Raw genomic sequence first — 20,915 nt, 5'->3', positions numbered from 1 at the left:
TATTTAATTTCACAGATGAACGATGATTTCAATGCCGTATCTTTCCTTCTTTCTCTGCAGATCCCCGGCACATGACGCAGACTCCGCCCCCCATGTCTAGGAATGCCTCGATGGGGGTCTCCAATTCTTCGCTCCAGAGTGATGAGATGCATCGGGATGAAGGGATGGGTCGAGGAGGAGGAGGAGGAGGCGGAGGTGGAAGAGGAGGGAGAGGAGGAGGTAGAGGACGAGGCAGGGATAACTTCGATAACTCCTGGAACTACCGTAGTCTCCCAAGAGGCTTGAAATATTAAAACCCTTCTTTTCTCCCTCTCTCTTCCTCTCTCTTTTCAATATTCTCTAAAGTCATTAATATTGATTGTCTGAGCTACTCTGTATTACCCTATTTTTAAAAGTTCATTTATTCACCATTGAATTGAATGGATTCAGTTTTCAATTGTATAGCATAGAGGCTACCATAAGGAAAAGTTTTTTGATTTATTTTTGTATTTGATGCTGATGTTTTTGATGACAACATAGGATGCATGTTCATACTAAATCTTACATTCTTTCTAAAGCGTGCTGGATTCATGCTTCTTTTTAAAGTATTCTCAGAGTTGACTAAGGGTCAAGCTATTTTGCCATCAATATGCCACTGGATTTGCAAACTGATGTATGCTTTTTTGCTAAATACAGGAAATATGTTGCTTCATGAAACCAGCAACAATTGCTCTTTTTATTTCATTTACCGGTATATGGTATTGATTTCAAAACAGTCCTTCATGAATGTATCATAACCGAAAAATTGGTACTGCAAAGACTAATGCTACATTTTCAAGCCTTGTATGGTTATTCATTATATAATAAATATGGTGAAGAAGAACTCCCCTGAAAATGGTATTGGTACTTTTTTAGAAGAATTTAGAAGGAAAAAATAAATGTATGAGAAATTGTTTTAGCTGCCACTCAATCACTGTGAAGATCTGATGTACTCTTTTATTTTCAACTCTGTTTTTATTTATCCAATCACTGTATTGTGAATTCCAAACTTCTGTGTGGATACATCTGCTAGATTTCACTGTCATCAAGGCAACTTTAAAAACAAGATCAGTTTCATTTCTTTTCTTCCAAAAAAAAAAGGGGGGAATTTTAAACAATTCTTACAAGCTATTTACATTGTGTGCTTCAGGTGAATAATAAAGTGTTTTTTTTCATAGACAGTAATCACGCAATAAAAACATCTTATTTCATAGTTTATGGTGAAGAAATATTTAACAGATTTTTAGGTAAAATAAGACATCTTGAACGATGTGGGATAGGTTTGAACAATTGATATGAATAAGTTAGTTGCTAAGGTAGGTCTGCATTTCCCTGTCGGTGAATCTACTGCTATGTCATGCTACATTTGTGTTTATTTCTTGTCTGTATTTTGCATTTTTTCAGATGAATAAGTTTTTTTTGTTTGTGGCGACTCCCAGTTGTTTCATTGCTCAGTCATCTCATCAGTATTTATGGTTACGGTAGTTTCTCCATTCATTTCAATGCATTCATGTAGTGCCAATTATTTCCTGAATAAGATAACATATATGTCTATTTTGCACTGGATCAATTTGTCTTAGGTTATACAATTACTTTTAAGTGCATACATGAAATAAATAGCTTTCATATGTAGCCGAGTCGCTGCTCTCGATCCCAGAATTTGCTCAGAACTCTTCATAGTCTGCCACTGAGAGCAATGTATTAATTTGATGCCATTATTTGTGAGATACAGTGCCTTGAGATTCATGTACCAACATTGCACTTCATCACAACCAAGCTTGTGGTATGAAATGATATATCGTGGCATCTCAATAAGAATACAAGTTGTGTACGCACCATGGCCTGTATTGACTTGAATATTGAGTCAACGATGAATTTCAAAGCTCGGTCTACAGTCCAGGCAAATGAAGCAACTTGCCCCAAACTGTTAATTTATTCTTTGTGATATCTGGCTGATAAACCAAACTTAAACCCAGGTTTGGGTGATCTTTCATGGTAGAAAACAAGCTCCTGATGAGACTAAGCCTTGAATATTAACATGCCTTGCACAGTCTTAAAAATGTGGCCAAATCTTCCTACTACTGCCAAACGTAAAGCCGTACAGTATACAGTCAACAACTAAATTATCCTTACCCTCACCAACTTTTTGTGATTTTTCCAAGTATGTGAACAAATGATACGTCCTGATGTATGGTTCTTGAGAATGTGACATATTAAAGCTTATCTGCCATAGTTTACAGGAGGGATTAGACCGCCCTGCAAGGTCACTGGACAGGTGGTTACTCAGCTCTCAGTTAACATAAGAAAAAGAGGATCATGGGGGACCAATGGTCACCGATTAGGCATTGTTTGTTACATAGAGGGAGCAAGTAGCTACAAGTAGTGCAGTGGGCCTTTAAAGCTTACATCTAAAAGTATTCATCAAAAGCCCTAATTCAACCAATCCACATTTCATTATTGAGGAAAAAGACAAAAACTATATACTTTAAAAGGAGTATGAATAATTCAGTTGTCAACTGTACATGTATGAATGGAAGGAAAAGGGTATCGTTGATACGTTTATTTACTTTCGTCCGAATTTTTTTCGTCAACAGAGAGTGATGAAAAACTGCATTGTAATTGATTGCCAGAGATGAGAAAAAGAGAGTGAAAAAAAAAATTCTGAAAAGTTGTGTCATGAATTTGCAAATATTATAATATTTAAATTGTTTTTTACCCTTATCTGGCCCCTTCACAGTTATTAAGTGTATTCATGATAAGGTCAGATGTGTACTTAACAATTATTTGTATTGCATATTGAAGTTTTTCAATAATAATAATAATAATAATATTCAAATTTTATATAGCGCTTAATACAAATGTCTCTAAGCGCTTTACAATCATTTCTGTCCCCTGTTTCAACAAGATTACAGTATTCAAGAAGGAAATGTGTTTTTTTCCCAATTTTTAGACAAATGTGGTGTATTCCAATCTAATTTAATGTATTCATATTCTAGATTTATTTATTAACAAAAAGATATATATGTGCATTAATAGCCCTCAGTGTCCATGAGAAGCAATGTTTTCAAAGAATTGTCAAGTCCTATTGGAATTTTCAGGGAAGTCTTATGAATTTCTTTATCCATACAGTATGTTAATTTTGCAAAGCAGTGATTTAAAGACCTATGCTATTCAGTGAATCATAAGGTCAATCTGTACCATGCCTTTGTAGAATTTTTAATCAAAAGATGACGTAGTATTCAGCCTGTAATTGTATCGATGCTGTCTTTTCAACAATTTATTTGAATCAATTTTTCTTAAAATTACCTCTAAATGCCTTCCTCTTTAACTTTAAGCCTGCAATTGTATTGATTCTGTCATCTAAACAAATTATTTGAAATAATATTTCTTGACATAACCTCTGAATGCCTTCCTCTTTTAGCATGTAATTGTATTGATTCTGTTTTATATACAATTAATTTGGATTAATTTTTCTTGAAATAACCTCTAAATGCCTTCCCATCTACGCCTCAACTCAAAGAGGAACTAACCTCTCTTCTTGAGCCAGCCTGAGTGGAAGCAAACAAATTCAGATAATCAGTCACAGATCAAAGATAGAGTAGACAAAGAATAAGAAATGGATACAATTTCAACAGTTTGCACCACTATTCACGGGTGACTTTGCAATTCATTTTAAACTCATTACTCTTAACATAATTTTCCTCCATTCTGATTATGGAGCCAATATAATTTCAAGCAAGGATTTGGAGGGAAAAAAAATGTGTTACCATTATCAAGAAAAGGAATGTGTTCATCAATTAGGAAAATTAGGAAAGGGAATGTTTTGAGTTGTGTACAGTAAATGATATCATGAAATAATTTTGTTGATTAACAGATATATTCTCTTGCATTTCTGCTTCCACTTTGGCTGATTTATTTAAATTTGATTTCCTATAGTCAACTGAATTAGAAGGGACTGATTTTCAACACTCTTTTCCTATCATAGAATGTGTTGTAGTCTGCACACACACTTCCTCCGATTGAAATATATATTGAATTTCAATTATTTGCAGATATTTGCTCCTTTATATGTATGTATTCAGACAATATTGTATCTCGAACAACTTTCTGCATATATTTTTTGTAGCACAAAGTATTCCTAAAGATTGTAGCTACTCCAACTGTCAATGTTAGTTTGTAGTCCAAATGATTAATGGCAAAAACATTTGTTACAATGAATTGTGTTATGGATTCTCTTCAGTAGAATATGGATCACACAAAACCTTGATTTTTGTTTGCGATTGTAAAACGTTCATGTCGTGGCCTTCTTTTTAATGTAGTATAACAATTTTCTCGGAAGCTAGACAACTCACTTTTGTCTGTGTGCATAGTTAATCTATGAAGAAACAAAAGACATTTTATAGTTTGTAATGTACTGTACAGATTGTACAAAAATAAATCATATATGCATTAGAATTGTAAATAACTTTTTGCGTGTTTGGTTGATAGCACATGCAATGCTACTATCTAATCTATTATTTTTACCCATTTTTTAGTATGTATCAAGTGTACCAATATTTAATCTTTGTTAATAGTGTCATGTCTTTTCATTTGCCAATGTAGTATCAATTTTAATCGTACATCAAGATGGCCTCTTGTATCCTGTTATGATTTTTACGATTATGAAAGAAATATGAGTACTTGTCATTTGTATCATTACATGTTGACGTAATGTCAACATGTTTTGTTTACTAAAGGATCCCCCCCCCCCCATCTTGAATCCATTGATAGAAATACTGCAATCAAGTTATCAGAGCAGTTGCATTTGAGTTTGTTATCTAGTTGTTGTTTTTTCTTGGGGCAGGGGAGAGTTTTTGTTTACCATGTTCAAAATGAATTTTAATTTTATTCATTCTAGAAACAATGTTATTTAAAAAGTGAGAAAGGAAATCCAATTTGTCATTACGTATTCCAATTTTGAAATTCAAATGCCAAATTTAAAATAGAGCATGTTTCATTGATTGATTGTTAAGGTTTTCCATTTTCATCTGGTCTTGCCATTGCAGTCTGTGTTCAAGTCCAATGTTTTCTGTTTGTATTCCCAGTTGAAGTTGAAACAAGTTCAAATTGTCTTTTGGTTGTAAGAAAATTATAAAAACTGTAACTAATTCCAATTTTGATATCCTGTACATTGTTTAAAATTTCTGGTATTGATCAAAGTTATTGTTCAGTACGGTAAATACAATGAAATAGCTGTCTATAGATTACCTGAATGAAATCAAATTTTTGCCATCTGGTGCAGAGTTTTAACTTTTTTTTTATTGCATTGTAAGAAGAATGTATATGAAATAATGAATTGTCATTGGAAGGGGATAAGTTTTGATTGTTTTAAAGAAATCTATTTTTGTGGGAGTTCCAAGCCTTATGTTTATGCTGTGCTTCTCTCCTGTACATGCAAAAGTGAATGGTCCTCTCTATAGATGTATTTTCAATGAATGAATGAATAACTACATTGATGTATTTTTTGCTGAGAAAGTAAAATTCTTTTACAATCAACCTCTTGGCATATGTACATGTCTGTATACTACTCATTAAAGTTTGTACAAAGATCCAACAACAAGAAAAGAGTTTTGTTCTTGATTTGTTCCGTTCTCAGTTTTCAGGGCAACTAGTACGGTGGTAATGATGGAGAAGTTTTTCTGGCTCATGCTTGTTATTGATTGTGTCAAAGGGGCATTGATCCACTTCCAGCATGGAGAGGGGGAGGAGGGGGACATTACAAGTTGATCAAAGACTAATCTAAAAGTTATTGGAATGCTGGGATGGGCTCGGGGAGGGGGCAACTGGCCTCAATGTGCACTGGCAGACCTGCCAACCTCTGGAGTTCAAAAACTGCATTCTTTATTCCCAAAAGTTGTATTTTACTGACAAAGTTGTATTCTTAAAAAAATATAAAAAATGTTACGCGGATCAGTGCTTTTTACAGTTCTTACGTACAGGGAGAAAATTTGTATGGATCATTGGTTGAATATGCATGATTTCGTCATAACTAGCGAGTTCGATGAACCAATGAACATCCCCAAATTTCCGAAGTGAGATGCTTGTAGGATACTTTACAGGACAGAATGGGCATTTTGCATGGCACACACAATTTAAAATTTAAATTTAAAAAAAAAAAAAAAAAAAAAAAATTGTTTTTGAAAATCGTATTTTATTGAGGAAAATCGTACTGGTTGGCAGGTCTGCACTGGGCGTTCTTCAGGAAATAACTTATTCAGGTGATAACTGGGGGAGGGGCAGTATTGTGCTTTGATTTTTGAATGTGTATACCATGGAACGTTGAACTATTCGACTCCCTTCCTCACCCCATTTCAAAGGATGACTGATGTCGAGAGAGGAGTAGAATAATAGTATGAACAGGGAAGGAGACGATGGATAGACAGATGGCTTTAAGTAGATCATGATTTAATGAGGACAATTAGACCATGCAAGTTACCTTGTCATATCAGGTATCTTGTCACAATACATCAGGGTAAACAAAAATACATGATAATATAGATATATACAAAACTAGATATTCTGTTAATCTTAGTATGATCTTAGACAATACTGCATTACAATTATACAAGTGTAAATTGACTAATTAAAAGAGGAAACCTTCCACACCTGTATGAATTCTGGAAGTTTACAGACAGTTTGGTAATCATTGCCTGAATGTACAACGTATCTTCTGGTGGGTGCGAGAAGACTGTTATCTTATACCCTTTAACACAAAGGTAACGCCTGTCTGGCTCATGACCGACAAACACATGTGCGTAAAAGAGGAGATTGCTAATCTGAATTAAAGAAAACCTTACTCCAAGAAATAATGACATGGGCATCGCTATTTTCTTGATAGTGTGAGATATTATGCGAAGTCCTTTATCAAGTAAATAAATTCAAATTTATGGATGCTTCCTTCCCACATGTGTGTGGTAATGAAGTATTTCATTAGCCCGTTATTATTCTTTATAATATAATTGTCAGAGCACCAACTGCATAAATAAGTTGTCGCTCTTCTAGGGTAAAGGTTTCACATAAATGAAATAGATTTATCAACTGCTATGTTTTAAATAGAATAAAATTCATGGGTTACATTTGTTCCAATGTTATATATTTTTCACCAAATATAATTTTACCTTCTCAGCTATGATTTTCCCTCTTTGGAAAGGTAAGGTTTTGTTATTGAATTAAAAAGTCTTTCCAAATAAAGCTTGGTGCATGATACATGTACAACTTCAACTGTTACGTCACATTTTCAAGGCATTATCATATAAAGACATTACATCATACTAATTCATTAATATATATTTTCATGAGGGATATTGTACATCAATAGGCAGGAATAAATCTCATCTTTCAGCATACCTACACTTATTCTTCGAGGCGAGGTTTCCTTTAATGTTGGAGTTTGCGCCTCACCATTTCTGCCTAGCCAACTTTGTGTCATTCAAGTTTGACTCAATATTTATGGGGCAAATGCAAGGTCTTTATTCATTTGATGTCCCATAAGTATTGTGCAGTTTTGAACAAAAAAACAAAAAATCTGTCATTTAATTCGCCTGATCTAAGCTTCAGTGATCAGACACTAAAATCTTAATAGCCAGGATTTGCCCACTAGATTGGAGCACTTTGAACCATGTGTTCATATTAATTATGGTAGCCAAATTGCAAACTGCTGCATGATGCCATTTTTCAGACTCTGATTTTCATCTAAATCAAGAGTTGACAAAAACTCTGTTGCCTATCTGAAACTTTCGGCATATTGTCCAACTCTTACCCCAGAACTGATGGAAAAGACTATCAAATATGACTGGGCCGAAGAGCAGACTATGTGCATGCAACACTTCTTCATATATATATATATATATATATACATAGGTACAGTCAAACCTGTCTATAGCGACCGCCTGAGAGAAACACAAAAAGTGGTCTTTATAGACAGGTGGTCTTTGTACTTTGTAGACAGGTTCCTATTAGTACATGTTTCAATGAGAAACCATTTTGAAGGGAACCTAAAAATATGGTCTTTGTAGACAGGTGGTCATTAAAGCAGGTTTGACTGTATATACCGGCACTTATATATACATATACGTGTTTTGTTCTGCGATCCAAGCGATCTTATACATGATTGGTAAAAATTGTTTTTTTGCCGATTATGATCCAATCAGCTACACCTTAAGAAATTGGATGATTAATGGCGTCATATTTCAATTGTCTGGTTTTTTATTAATTACTAATTCAGTTTTTCAAAAAGGAACATGCAAATAAGTGATCATTATTGAACACACATTTATAAAGACTAAATTGGCTTAATGCCCTTCAAGTAGTGAACAAAACTGAGAGAAAAACCGTGTCGTCCCACGGCCTATTAGTGAATACAAAACGGTTAGGAAAGTACCTTTGACTAGCACCACCGACGTATATTGCATACATACATGTGGATTCTTAAAGATGAAGGTGAATTCTGGTCATGCGATTGCATTGTGAAAGTAATGGTGTGAAACCGACCAGAAAAGGTTGATCATCTAGCATATAAGAATTTGTGTGTATTGCAAGGTTCTGGAGTCATCAAAATGATAAGAAATTTGGCCAAGTCTTGGTAAAGTTACAAACACTGTACACAGAAAGATGTATATGGGACTACACGAACACGTGGCGTAAAAAGCCGGCCATCCCCCCCCCCCCCCCCCCCCGATTTTTACGATGTTACATGCATATTTAGAATATGAAGGCATTTGAAGAGCCATGCTTTTCAGGGAACATGACTTATCTGATGTTCTTCCACACTTGCATCATAAGAATGAGTATTGCTCACAAATTATTTTTCACCTCTTCCCAGAACTCAACCTTCTCTTTATGCCATTGACTACTGGAACTTGTCTTCTACATAGGCTTAATACAGGAACCAAACAATTCCCACAGCCAATGGGTTAAAAATGTTTAGAAAACCAGAGAATGGAATTTTCAGGAAACGACACTTAATGGTCCTAAAACCTTATCAGACATTTTCAGCACAAAAAATACAAAAATCAACCTCATCAAGAAACAGCCTTTTTCATACACTGCAGCAAAATATAAAAATAATTTAGGTGAAAATAACTGGAAAGCGGGGTAAAGAGAAGCTCCATGCCACAAAGACCTCTAAACATACTTAATTACCTAATATCTATGCTATAAAATAAAGACAGAAGAAACGCACTATATTTCACAAAGATCCTAAGTAGAACTTAACTCTAACTTAAGTTGGACTTAAAATTTATGGAGAGCCATTTGTAGCCTTAAAATGAAATATATTCAAAAGCAGAATTTCAAGTATTTTAGACTTTTCATAAATTCCACATCCAGAACATGAAATTTCCTTTATAGAAAATATGAATGATTTGAATCAACATTTTATGCCTTTTAAAATAACTTTTACAAAACATTTTTTCAAACATGGTAACGGCTTTCCATAATTGTACAACTTAGAGATAAGTTCAACTTAGGATTTTTGTGAAACACCCCCATGTGTGAGCATGGCTCACCGTCAGCAGTATATCACCAAGGATATGATGATGTAATGATGCCAGGTATGACAAAAGTGACCTTTAGACTTCCTATATCTACAGGAAACAGAGTTATAAATGGAAGACAGTGTACTGAAATGGTTCAACACACAGGTCCCCTTTCAGCTGTTACAATCCTGTATAGACACTATCATGTATGTTCAATCTCATGTAAGACAAACAGAAACTTACATGTGCGTGACATGTTCATGAATTTCTGAGAGCGGTTCTTTGTTGTGAAGTTTCATATGCTGTGATTTTATTAACTCATATCCTGCCATGAGACTGCTAGCGCGCTATTGTTATAGTGCTCTGTGCACGCGAGCGTGCTATAGATTGACTGCTACGTTCATGCTAGCGAGCCACCGCTTGTCTGCTTTGTGCACGCAAGGGCGCATATGTAATAACAGTTATTGTTCATGCCCATTTCACCGTGCTGAGTGCTTTTGCAGCGCTATTCAAAGTACCATCGCGTCCATCAGATTATCGGCTTTGGATTACGCGTCTTTGTATACAACAGTCAGATTGGATTTTCTCGAGTAATTCAGTGATTTATTTTTTGTAAAGATTTAAATAACACGCACTTGAACCAACCCTAAAATTAATTTAGCACACAGGAGATTTGTGGCTGGCACAATAGGAATTAGCACTGTGGCATTGGGTGCATTGTATGGGTGGCAGCTTAAGAGTTAAACCACAACTGATACAACACTGAATTTTTTCCAATTCGTGAAAAGCCTCATGCCATAGGAATAGCTCTCATTTACAAGTTGCAAAGTCTTATGTCATGGCAGTTTCTGATTTCATGAACGATGGCTTTACAGTCATGCTAGTTGGAAGTTTACACACCATAGAGGATAATAACTATGCAGGATTGTAATGCATTAATTATATTATGCTAATAAGATCATGTTTTGATCTTAAAGAAGTCCAGCTGATGTAAATTATTAAAATAATAATAATACCATACATTAATGAACATAATATCGTCCCTATTTTCACGAAGTGACGGTAGTGAGGAAAATCGTAACGCAAACTGAATGCAATTTTGTTTCACTACCATCACTTCGTGAAAACAGCGACGATATGTTGACACTGGGTGAATTTTTCTCTCAAACTGAATTAGAAATCTTTCCTTTTAAACATTTGAAATATATCACACAATACTGGTACACCAATGACCCTTAACATTGCTCGTGGTTATATCTTGCATAGTAAACCTTTTATATAAAGAAAACATTACTGTATGTAATCTGTATAAATACATCTCAACATAACGTGTGAGTTGTCTTTCATGCCTGAGAAAGCTATATCTTGGATAGGTGGAAAACAATCCTTAAGTACCAAGACAGGGAAGTCCAAAGCATTTGGTAAATTGCTGTCCTGTAATGTCACAATATATTCTATATAGACTTCTGAACATAATTATATTGACGTCACTTACATGTACATCACATGTGTCTTTTCAACTCAAATTTGATCTGATAAAAGCTCTAGTAGAGCTATAAACTTAAAGGTAATACAAAGTTTTGGTAATGGTCATGAATTTGGTTCAAATTAACATATTGGAAGCATATGCGATCCTACAATATTCAGTGATCGTTGTCGCGTTTGAAATCGAGTCTAAAGTTATGAAATTGTAAATAATACACTCTTTATGTTGTATAGCTCCCTCTAAAGGTCAATATATTAATTAAGCTATAAAACAACATTTCTTGACTAAAATCGACCAATGAGCTATTCCCGTTTGGAAATTATACATTACACCTACATAATCTGAGATTTTCATGGTCGCAGCTACTATTGTACAGCCGTGGGCGCTTTTTGAAATTCATCTGAATTTACCGGGAGCACCGGTAATTTTTTAGATTCAATTTTTCTTGAAAGCAGAAGTGTTTTAGTGGGTAAATTTTCTAGTGCTTATAATACATCCACACGGGCATCCAAATATTTCAAAATTGTAAAGAATCACTACCCACCCAATTTCAAAATTTCCAAAAACTTTGTATTACCTTTAATACAATCATGATCAGATATATACTGAAATCTTAGATGTAGTATGTGACGTACAGGACAATTGCTTTCACAGAAGAAGTGTGTAAAGCATACATTAATTCTGTCATACCAAGATGCCAAACATGGAAAATTAAGTACAGATTTTCTTCATCTCATAGACGACACTCACCAGAACTGTGACAAAATACAAACAAATCTGTAACGACTTTGATGCATTCTTCCTAGAACCATACCAAACCTTTAAGGACCATAGTTTCTTCCTTCTACACTTTGACATCGATCCGTAAGCTTCCTCTACTGTGATCTATCTCCAGATATTTTGTTTACTATTCCTAAAATTTCATCGTCTTTTGGTTCATTGCCTTTTGAAAGGACCTTATCCTTGCTTGATCTTTGTTTGCCCATCTAGAAGTCATAATTAGCAATAGGTTCTTTCAACAGCCGACAAAGCAGCTTCCATTTTTCAGGATGATTTCTTTTGATTTCCATCTCTACTTCTTGTGGCAGTTTCCAGGTTGATTGGTTAGTCTTTGTATCGAGGAAAAAGATGCGGCCTCTGGTGGCCTCGCCCTCTGTGTCCCGATGCATCATCCAATCGTCTATGAGCTTGGATTCCTCCATGTAGAGACCACAAGAGCACTTCAAACGACCCACATTTTGAAGCTCTATGTCCACTTCCTCGCAAAGCCGTAATATCAGGTCCAGCTGGTCCGATTCCGTCTTCTCAACACGAGAGTAGAGATGGCGGTACTCCGCGTAGATCGGATTCTGAGAGGACGGAAGCGGCATGGGTGGACGTTCATCAATGGAAGGCGTCTTCTCCTCGCTGGAGAGGGGAGGTGCTCGCCCCCCTAGAGGAGGAGCCGCAGCAGGTCCTGGTGAGAACTTGCTAGCACTGATGGCTTTGGTGAGATAGAGTTCTTTGTGTTTGGTACCTGGGAAGGGATTGATGTGGAAGTATTCTATGAGATAGGCCAGGGATGGGAAGACCGCGTCGCTCTGGAGGATGCAAATTTTACCATGCTTCTGCTCTACCTTGATGTGGAAGATGTTCTTACAGTCAACCCTACGCACAAAATATAAAAGAGAGTACAAAAATCATAAAATATATTTCCCCTATACTTCATACTGCTTCAAAGGTCTGTTTGAATAAATTAGTGGAGAGTAGTAGTGACCCAAATTTGTATGTACACCACAGCGTATTCAGGTTATTTGTACTCAGTATAACATTTTTACCCGCACATAAACCAACTGTAACTATGAACTGGCTTAGGTCAACAACAAAAAATCCTTCGATTGTCCTTGACCGTCCGCTCGTCATTTACGGGCGGCCTGTATTTAAAAAAAAAAATAATAATAATTTGTTTTATTTTTTTATTCTATTTTTTTTATTTTTTTTTATTATTTTTTTTAATTCAATGTTTTTTGGGGAGCAATCTTAAATGCCAAACATACTACTTTATGCATTTACGAAATGCGTTCCGTTGCCAGTTTGGTCTTTTCAGTACGCAATTCTGTATTTATTAAACTTGCCATTTTTTTATTTTTCTATGTCAAAATGTCGTTCATTCAAATCAGGTTCTGAGCATTCTTTAACTCATTTTAAAATTTAAAGCCCATCTGTACTAGTTTACAGGAGGGATTAGACCACCCTGCAAGGTCATTGGACAGGTGGTTATCTCATCAAATAAGCTCTCAGTTACCATAAGATAAAGAGGATCATGGGGGACCAATGGTCACCGATTAGGCATTGTTTGCTATATAGAGGGCGCAAGTAGCTATAAATAGTACAATGGAGATTTAAAAGGTGCTGTATTTCAAAGCAAAAAAATACTTTTTGTGTTAGTCTTGATATACATTGTAAATTAAACTAGTCTTTTACCATATTAAAGTGTTTTATAGACTTTGTTTGTTTAAATGCTTGACATCCCAATGATTTTTGATTATTTTTTTTCTATGGAATTTTTTTTTTTTTTTTTTTTTTAAATGGGGAAAAAAAAAGACACACACAAAATGAAGTTTTAAAAAAAAAAAAAAAAAAAAAAAAAATCCGCCCGCCCGCCCCTATTCCAGAAAAGCAATAGAGGACAATCAAAGAACTTTTGTTGGCCTTATGGTTGCAACTTGCAAAACAATGATGGAAATTAGAATCATCACTTTGGTATTAAAAATTTTGTGATAGAACTGAAACATAAGTAACACATACCGTAGGCACTTTCATACAACCTTTGATTTCCAAAGTCAAAATCTCAGTCTGCATTACATTTGACAGTATAGCCTCATCCCTCTAAATAAATAACATACTTCATGATAACAATACCCACTTGTAATCTCCTTATTTGATTTCCTTGTCATTGGCAAGCATATTCTACCTCTCCTTTTTTTGATACACTTGTTCTTTGCCTATCCCTGGGTATCGGTTGTCTTTTATCTTAGAATACATCGGCTCATATCATTTTTCTTTAATCCCATTATCAAACATTGACAATTTGTAACAGTCACCTTCCCTAGCATGCATTACTCTAAAGAAGATCTAACTAATGGGCCATCAAAATCAATCATATGCCATCGAAAGTAATCACGCCATGGATACAAGTAGTTTCACAATCAGGAAACCAAAAGCAACCAAACGGATTTCCTTTCACCATTCATAAAAGCTTTTAATGTGAAACTATAATTTAGGAAGCTTTGATCATACACTGAAAATACACTTTTTATGTGGATATCAACACTTTACACCAGGCATATCAAAATTGATAACTCACTATATCACCTGTTGGAAGCCAGAAAGACAATAACGCATATACTTAACACAGAGTTAACACCCTTGTGGCTCTATACGGATGACATGTACGTATGGACATACTATTGCTCTTTGTTTGTCCTTCTAGGTATTTCCAAGATTTAAAATATAAATTGACTACCGGTACTCAAGAAATAAAATTATATATCTTTCACTATCTTTCTTTCATCTACCGGTACTCTGAACTCTGACGTAGGTTAAAAAGGTGGGAAATAAAAAATGAGTACCGGTAAATAATTGTGAGTAAGACACTTTGAATTTTTGAAACCAACAAAATACCTTTAACATCACTATCAAATCTTACTGGATATCACAAATACTTAAAAGCAGTGCATATACAGTGTAGACCTATGAAACTATACAAGAAATATGGGCACAATTTATTGGTCTATGGGAGAAACTATTTCTAACCCCATCCCTTATTTCAAATATTTTTCAACTTAGGTTTCCAGGACAATTCTTGGTTCTTGAGATATCACGTTAACAAAAAAGCAGGACGGCCAGATGGACAACCAGGAAACATAATGCCTTTGGCACCACCTTTGGCACCTGGGTGGAGGCATAAATAAAGAAATGCTGCAGAGGATATTTCCTTTCTTTCTATCTTGGTCATATAAGACCAATATATATATATGAATGAAATATAAAACATATTGCAGTACTTTATGTTGAAGTATAATATGATTAATCAGCCTTAAACAAAACAATTGTTTGTGGACTTACACAATAGAAACAACAAGGGTATCTGGCTGCGAATTACTCTTCCTCAGTAAGAAAGCTCCTCTTTTATCCAAGTAGTACTTGAATATTCTATCCTCCTAAAGGAAATAAAAACAACAGCTCATCAGTAAGGACAAATAGCATTAATAAATAAATACTAATGTGGTCAACAGTCCTCTTATTGGGAATCTTGACCACATTTTTAATAATCTCATAATTGTATACATACTATAGGTCTGTCAAAAAACGGGTTACATAAATGTGACACTGCGATGTGATCATAATCTGTTATAATCCTACACTACAGAGACAGAATCTTACCAAACTACGTGACTATGTGTAGTGTAAACACAACATGCAGGGCACAGGAAAACCTTTGCACAGGAAATGGGTCTACTCTCACAGAGCAATTAAAATGAGTAATTTGATCATGAACTGTGCTTCTGGTTTACAGGTATAGTATATATAGCAAAAATTCTTTGTCTTCATTTTTGTGGTCTTTACTGTTAACTGGTAATATTCATGTTATACTTTCTCCAGAGATCTTAATTTTTGTTTTTGTTGTTTACAATAAAGGATTGCATTTAGAATATTCATGTACTGTCATTCTTCCTTAGCGCTTAGAGATTTTGGTGGTAAGCGCTTTATAAGCACAGTTTTTATTTTTATTAACTGATGTAACCAATTTAGTGTAACTATTCCATTCTCATAGCATATTGTTTTTTCTTGCCTTAATATTTAATTCTTAAAGTCACTCATTAGTCCACGAATATGTTTGCTCAGTTGCTACTTATTAAGCGCAAGCGCTGTATATTAAAGCCTAACATTATTATTGTTATTATGTCTTAACAATGGAGAACCCGAATGTAGTTTACAACAGTCTGAAAAATCACCCGTCTTCACCATCTTAAAAAAATAAACCTTAGCATCAGATAAATGTGATATCATTCTTTTTTAAAAACAATTATGCTTTGAAAACAATTAATTTTTTTTAAAGGAAACATAACAACCAAAGCACATTAGGAGGAAATGACATTGCCTTCAAGAGCCATTCCCAAGTGTTAAAATTGCCTTCTAATGCACACATTAATTGCAGACTGTTTACATTTAATATGAAAGTATAGATCCTTGTTTTACAAATCAATAATGCCAAGTTTGTTTTTATTTTTATTTTTGTTATTATGTACAGTGATTTATTGAATAAAGAACAGATTTAAATTTTTTGTGTTTATTATAAGTTTTAGTTGGTAATTTTAAGTCGGACAATGGTGCGCTTAGAAACACCCCGTATTAAGCGCCTAATAAATGTTATGTATTATTATCATTATTAAGTTTGACCCCCATATTAACTATTAAGCCCATTAAAATAAATTTAGTATTACAACGATTCAGTTGAAATTCACATTTCAATGTTTTCAATGTATGCTTCAACGCATACTCTAGAGAGAAAGGGAAATTCATGTTTAAAGATAAAGACCAGTTATGGTCATGCGATTGCATTGTGAAAGAAACATTGTGGAATCGATCAGAAAAGGTTGATCATCTAGCATATAAGTATTGGTGTGTCCTGCAAGGTTCTGGAATCATCAAAATGAAAAGAAATTTGGCCCAGTCTTCGTAAAGTTACAAGCACTGTACACATAAAGATGTATATGGGACTACGCACATGTGCGCGACACATGCGTTTATCTCTCACATCCCAATAGATAAACTAATTTACCAAATATATCAATTAGTAGGCGGTTTCCCGGCAATTTTTTATCATCATATATTAGTCAAAACATATTCTTTCACATGATTGATAATAAGTGCTTCCATTTCAATTTTTGAAATTGGGGCGTTTCCAATACTGGTCTTTACCTTTAAGTGATCAACAAATGTTCACAATATCACAGTAGAATGATCGATTACCCAATCATAAGATTTGCATAAAAGTTGTTGTCTCATCTTTTAAACCATTCATACTTTCTCACAAACTTTCTGCTTTCCTCCAGAGCTTTCTTAGCGATCCTTCTTCTCATAAATTCATTATTGGACTTCACTTTAAATGTTATCAACCACCAGAAAATATAGTCTACCGTATACATTCAAAATATAAGCTTCAAATATTACTTCTGGCAAGTCAAAAATGTGTTGCAAGTTTAGATACATTCTCAATTTAACATAATATTTTTATTAAAGGAGACTTTTGAGTAAACTAGTCGAAGCACCCATACACACTCGCACAAAATGGGCATGCAAGGTACCCAAGTCTTAAATTATAGCTGTGCACATATCATTTATAGCTGTGCACATATCATTTACAGTTGACTGGTATATTTTAATTTCTCCTTCAAGAACTGTTAAGCAAAGAATAGAGGCATGCATGACTTGGTAAATTTTTACACTGGGTCATTTTGTCTCTAATCTGTGCCATGCTGTGCGTGAGATAGCTGATATGATCCAGATTTATAAAATACTTCATGGTATTGACAGACTCAGTCCAGAACATTTTTCAAGAGACCAGAGTACCAATTCACTCGTGGACATCTGCTTACCGGTAGACTTTTCAATACTCGCCACAAGCTAAATGTCAGAGGCTGTTTCTTCAGTAAACTTGTTATTAATTTATGGAATAAACTGCCAAAATCTCTAGTCACTGCACATAACATAGATATTTTTAAGACTGGTTTAGATAAAAGCTGGCGTGCCAAATAATTTTATGTAACTTGACATCCATGCTTTTTGCACTCCGTTTAAGTCACAAACTGTCAATTGAACTTATATTTTGGAATATGACCGGGAGATCTACAGGATTACACCTCACTCCCATATATCAGATGATGATGATGAAAATTAAATTAAAGTCAGCCACAACGTGATGAATGCCTCCGATCTTCCATAGCTTGATTGATGGAGCATAGACACCTACCCCTTCCCCCCTCCCTGCCCCCCAACTATCATTCATTTGAATTTGGTTTACCCTTCATGACGAATACCAAGAACAATCGATGAAAACATTAAGTCCCCTTCTCACCTCGGTGTTTGTAAGTCTTCCATGGAAGAAAGGGAGGGCCTCAGCATATTCAAAGATGGATGGTCTCGCAGACATCTGCGGTACTCCTGGCCCACCCCTCTGCATATTCTGAATTCGACCACTCTTTACGTCGCACCAGATCTTCTTGCATCTGTGTCTCTCTTCTCTACACTTGAATTAAGAAACAAATCCATAACAAAAGGTAAATAATTCCAAGTCCACCTATAAAGATTAAATCATAATTTGAGATCATTTCTTTACATTTCGGATATCCCCCGGAAGGGCTCAATGAACACAAACTCTATTATTTCAATCCAGACATCATGCATCCCTAGATCCCTGTCAAAAAAGTTGGTTTGGAGATAATGATAAATGATAAATTGGAACATTTTCAGTCCTTGAAAGTTGAACTTATGTTTGAAAACAAAGTGTGTAGCACATTTGTTGCCTCAATCCTCTATCTGTCTACCTTACTGAGGGTAAATCTACACAGAAACTGTAACTGTTATTCAAGGTAAAGACCGGTATTGGAAACGCCCCACTTTCAAAAAATGAAATGGAAGCTCTTATTACCAATCATGTGAAAGAGTATGTTTTGAATAATACATGATGATAAAAAATTTGCCGGGAAACCGCCTACTAATTGATATATTCGGTAAATTAGCTTATCTATTGGTGTGTGAGAGCTAAACACACGTGATGCGCACGTGTGTGTAGTTCCATATACATCTTTCTGTGTACAGTGCTCGTAACTTTACGAAGACTTGGCCTAATTTCTTATCATTTTGATGATTCCAGAACCTTGCAGTACACACCAATACTTATATTAGGGTGTCTGATCGCGCACCCGATGTTGTGTGCTAAAATTCTTCCCATAGAGATTACACGCATCCCTATGCAGCCTACGTGCATTGCGCGACCATGCAAAAAAAGTCAATTTTTTTTTTTCAAATCGAGATTCAAACCTTTATCAGTTGTGATCCTGAAGGTGATAATCAATGAATGAGGTGTCATATGAAAGAGCAGGTGAATTCCAATATTTCCAAAGGGGCGTAGCCCCCGAAATTCTAAAAATATCTTGGTCAAAACAGCAATTTAAACATTGTGTCCTGGCTAACTCTGAGGTTTGTCACTTTTGAGATATGACGCCCCGATCGATAAGTAGTCCCAGTCCTAAGGAACAATTCTATGTGATTATATTTTCGCTAGCCCCCAGGGATCACAACTGATAACAGTTTAAAAATACCCTTCTCGCTATTTGGTGGATCAGCTAATTAGGAGGCGTGCGCTCCGCTCAGTCCAAACCATGGTTACATCGCGTAACATCTCCGCGCACGAACGAAACCCCAAATTATAGTGACTGAAATTATGGTTGGCAATTCCCTCGATAAACCCGGAAGTGAATACACGTTATAGTCAATGGCAATATCGCGGAGACACGTGCGTTGTCTCCGCGATATTGCCATTGACTATAACGTGCATTCACTTCCGGGTTTATTGTGCGACGAACGCCAACCATACTAGTCAATCGCACATGTCTCGGAGACAGCGTAGCTCAAGCTGCAAGTCGCGGATTGGCTTAGCAGCATGCGTACGATATGCATACGCTTGCATATCGCGCGATACAGCTGTTTGGCTAAATTTAGCAAAACAACATCACTCTGCGTGGACGTCTTTTTCGTCGATTTTGACCAAAATGATATGAATATACCAGCGTGTTGGAGGGGCTGTAACTTTTGATAGAAACATCGGTGAGACTTGAAATTTGAAATGTATTATTCTGATAACATTTTTTATTCAAATATCAAACAAAAATGGTGAAAAACGATCCCAAATTGAAAATTGAAAAATCGTTCAGACACCCTACTTATATGCTAGATGATTAACATTTTCTGATCGATTCCACAATGTTTTTTTCACAATGCAATCGCATGACCATAACTGGTCTTTATCTTTAATCGATGTAGAATCTTTGCTACATATAAACAGTCATTTAACAATTATGCAACAACAGCCTTACATGTAGGATGGACCAATGCTCTTGAATCTCCTTAGGAATGAGTAGACACACTCGACAGACAGTAGTAAACACAGCTTCATACTTCCTGAATTCACGCACACAATTCCACAATAAGACTTAGATTAGAGCAGAGTGCACCGAGACGGACTGCACTGTGGAATTAGAAAGCATACTGCAGTGTACGCACAATCACACACAAAAAATACATGACTTCGCCTCGAAAATAAAATGTCAGAAGTAGACACAAAAATAAACAAGAATTAAAATACTGTACCTCGACGCCGAATGGGAAACGGCATTCAAGTTTTGGGCTGATAGACTAGATTTAAAGGAAAGTGAACAGTTCCAAAAGAAACAGGAAAACTACGACAGAGCATTCACACCAAGTGGCACGCGCACTACCACACTCGCAGCTCAAGTAAATAATGCATGTCGTGCCCGTCCGCCCTGTATCAAGTCCCTGGCGTATATACCGTCATGCATGAATACCGCTGCTGTAATACGGACGACACGATCCGTGTGAGACGCAACAGGGAAATTCCCGTAACTAATCCCAGTGGCGAATATAGTAGGCTGGCAAGTGAAGGTCGTGGGCCCATGCAACAAATACTACCACCTCGTAAATTATTCATGAATCAATATTGGTATCAGGAATAATAGTATGATGGTCTTGAGTGTCCATGAAGCCTTCTATTTTGCCTACGGATTTAACAAAAAATATTTGTCAAGTAGCACTGACGAATAAGTGTCCGACCA

General features: G+C 35.5%; 2 protein-coding genes and 1 long non-coding RNA gene across 6 annotated transcripts in view; 1 reads left to right on the top strand and 2 right to left on the bottom strand.

Moving 5' to 3' along the window:
- The window catches only part of LOC752750 (membrane-associated guanylate kinase, WW and PDZ domain-containing protein 2), a 64,287-nt gene extending 62,772 nt beyond the window's left edge, over positions 1–1,515 (top strand). For all 3 annotated transcript variants that reach the window (XM_030973145.1, XM_030973144.1, XM_030973143.1), the window contains one exon: positions 61–1,515. In XM_030973145.1, the coding sequence (XP_030829005.1) occupies positions 61–293 (233 nt within the window). In that variant the 3' untranslated portion in view covers positions 294–1,515. The remainder of the gene's footprint in view (positions 1–60) is intronic.
- Positions 1,516–2,176: 661 nt separating this feature from the next.
- Positions 2,177–2,501, bottom strand: LOC115919417. Its single transcript, XR_004061844.1, has 2 exons — positions 2,425–2,501; positions 2,177–2,242 (listed from the first exon to the last, which is right to left on the bottom strand). It is a non-coding gene; the product is annotated as an uncharacterized LOC115919417 (long non-coding RNA).
- Positions 2,502–11,669: 9,168 nt separating this feature from the next.
- LOC100889160 (tyrosine-protein kinase ZAP-70) lies at positions 11,670–20,603 on the bottom strand. Of its 2 annotated transcripts, none has more exons than XM_030972785.1 (4): positions 20,434–20,603; positions 18,140–18,310; positions 15,127–15,221; positions 11,670–12,666 (listed from the first exon to the last, which is right to left on the bottom strand). In XM_030972785.1, the coding sequence occupies exons 2-4, from the start codon at positions 18,242–18,244 to the stop codon at positions 12,006–12,008; spliced, it is 861 nt and encodes a 286-aa protein (XP_030828645.1). In that variant the 5' UTR covers positions 18,245–18,310; positions 20,434–20,603; the 3' UTR covers positions 11,670–12,005. The 2 variants fall into 2 exon arrangements, with proteins under 2 accessions (XP_030828645.1, XP_030828646.1); XM_030972786.1 differs by having other exon boundaries at positions 18,140–18,305.
- Between the last annotated feature and the right edge of the window lie 312 nt (positions 20,604–20,915).

The sequence above is a fragment of the Strongylocentrotus purpuratus genome, unplaced genomic scaffold (assembly GCF_000002235.5).
Source record: "Strongylocentrotus purpuratus isolate Spur 01 unplaced genomic scaffold, Spur_5.0 spur5_scaffold_6, whole genome shotgun sequence".
Lineage (NCBI taxonomy): Eukaryota > Metazoa > Echinodermata > Echinoidea > Camarodonta > Strongylocentrotidae > Strongylocentrotus > Strongylocentrotus purpuratus.
This window is presented reverse-complemented; position numbering and strand designations above follow the sequence as displayed.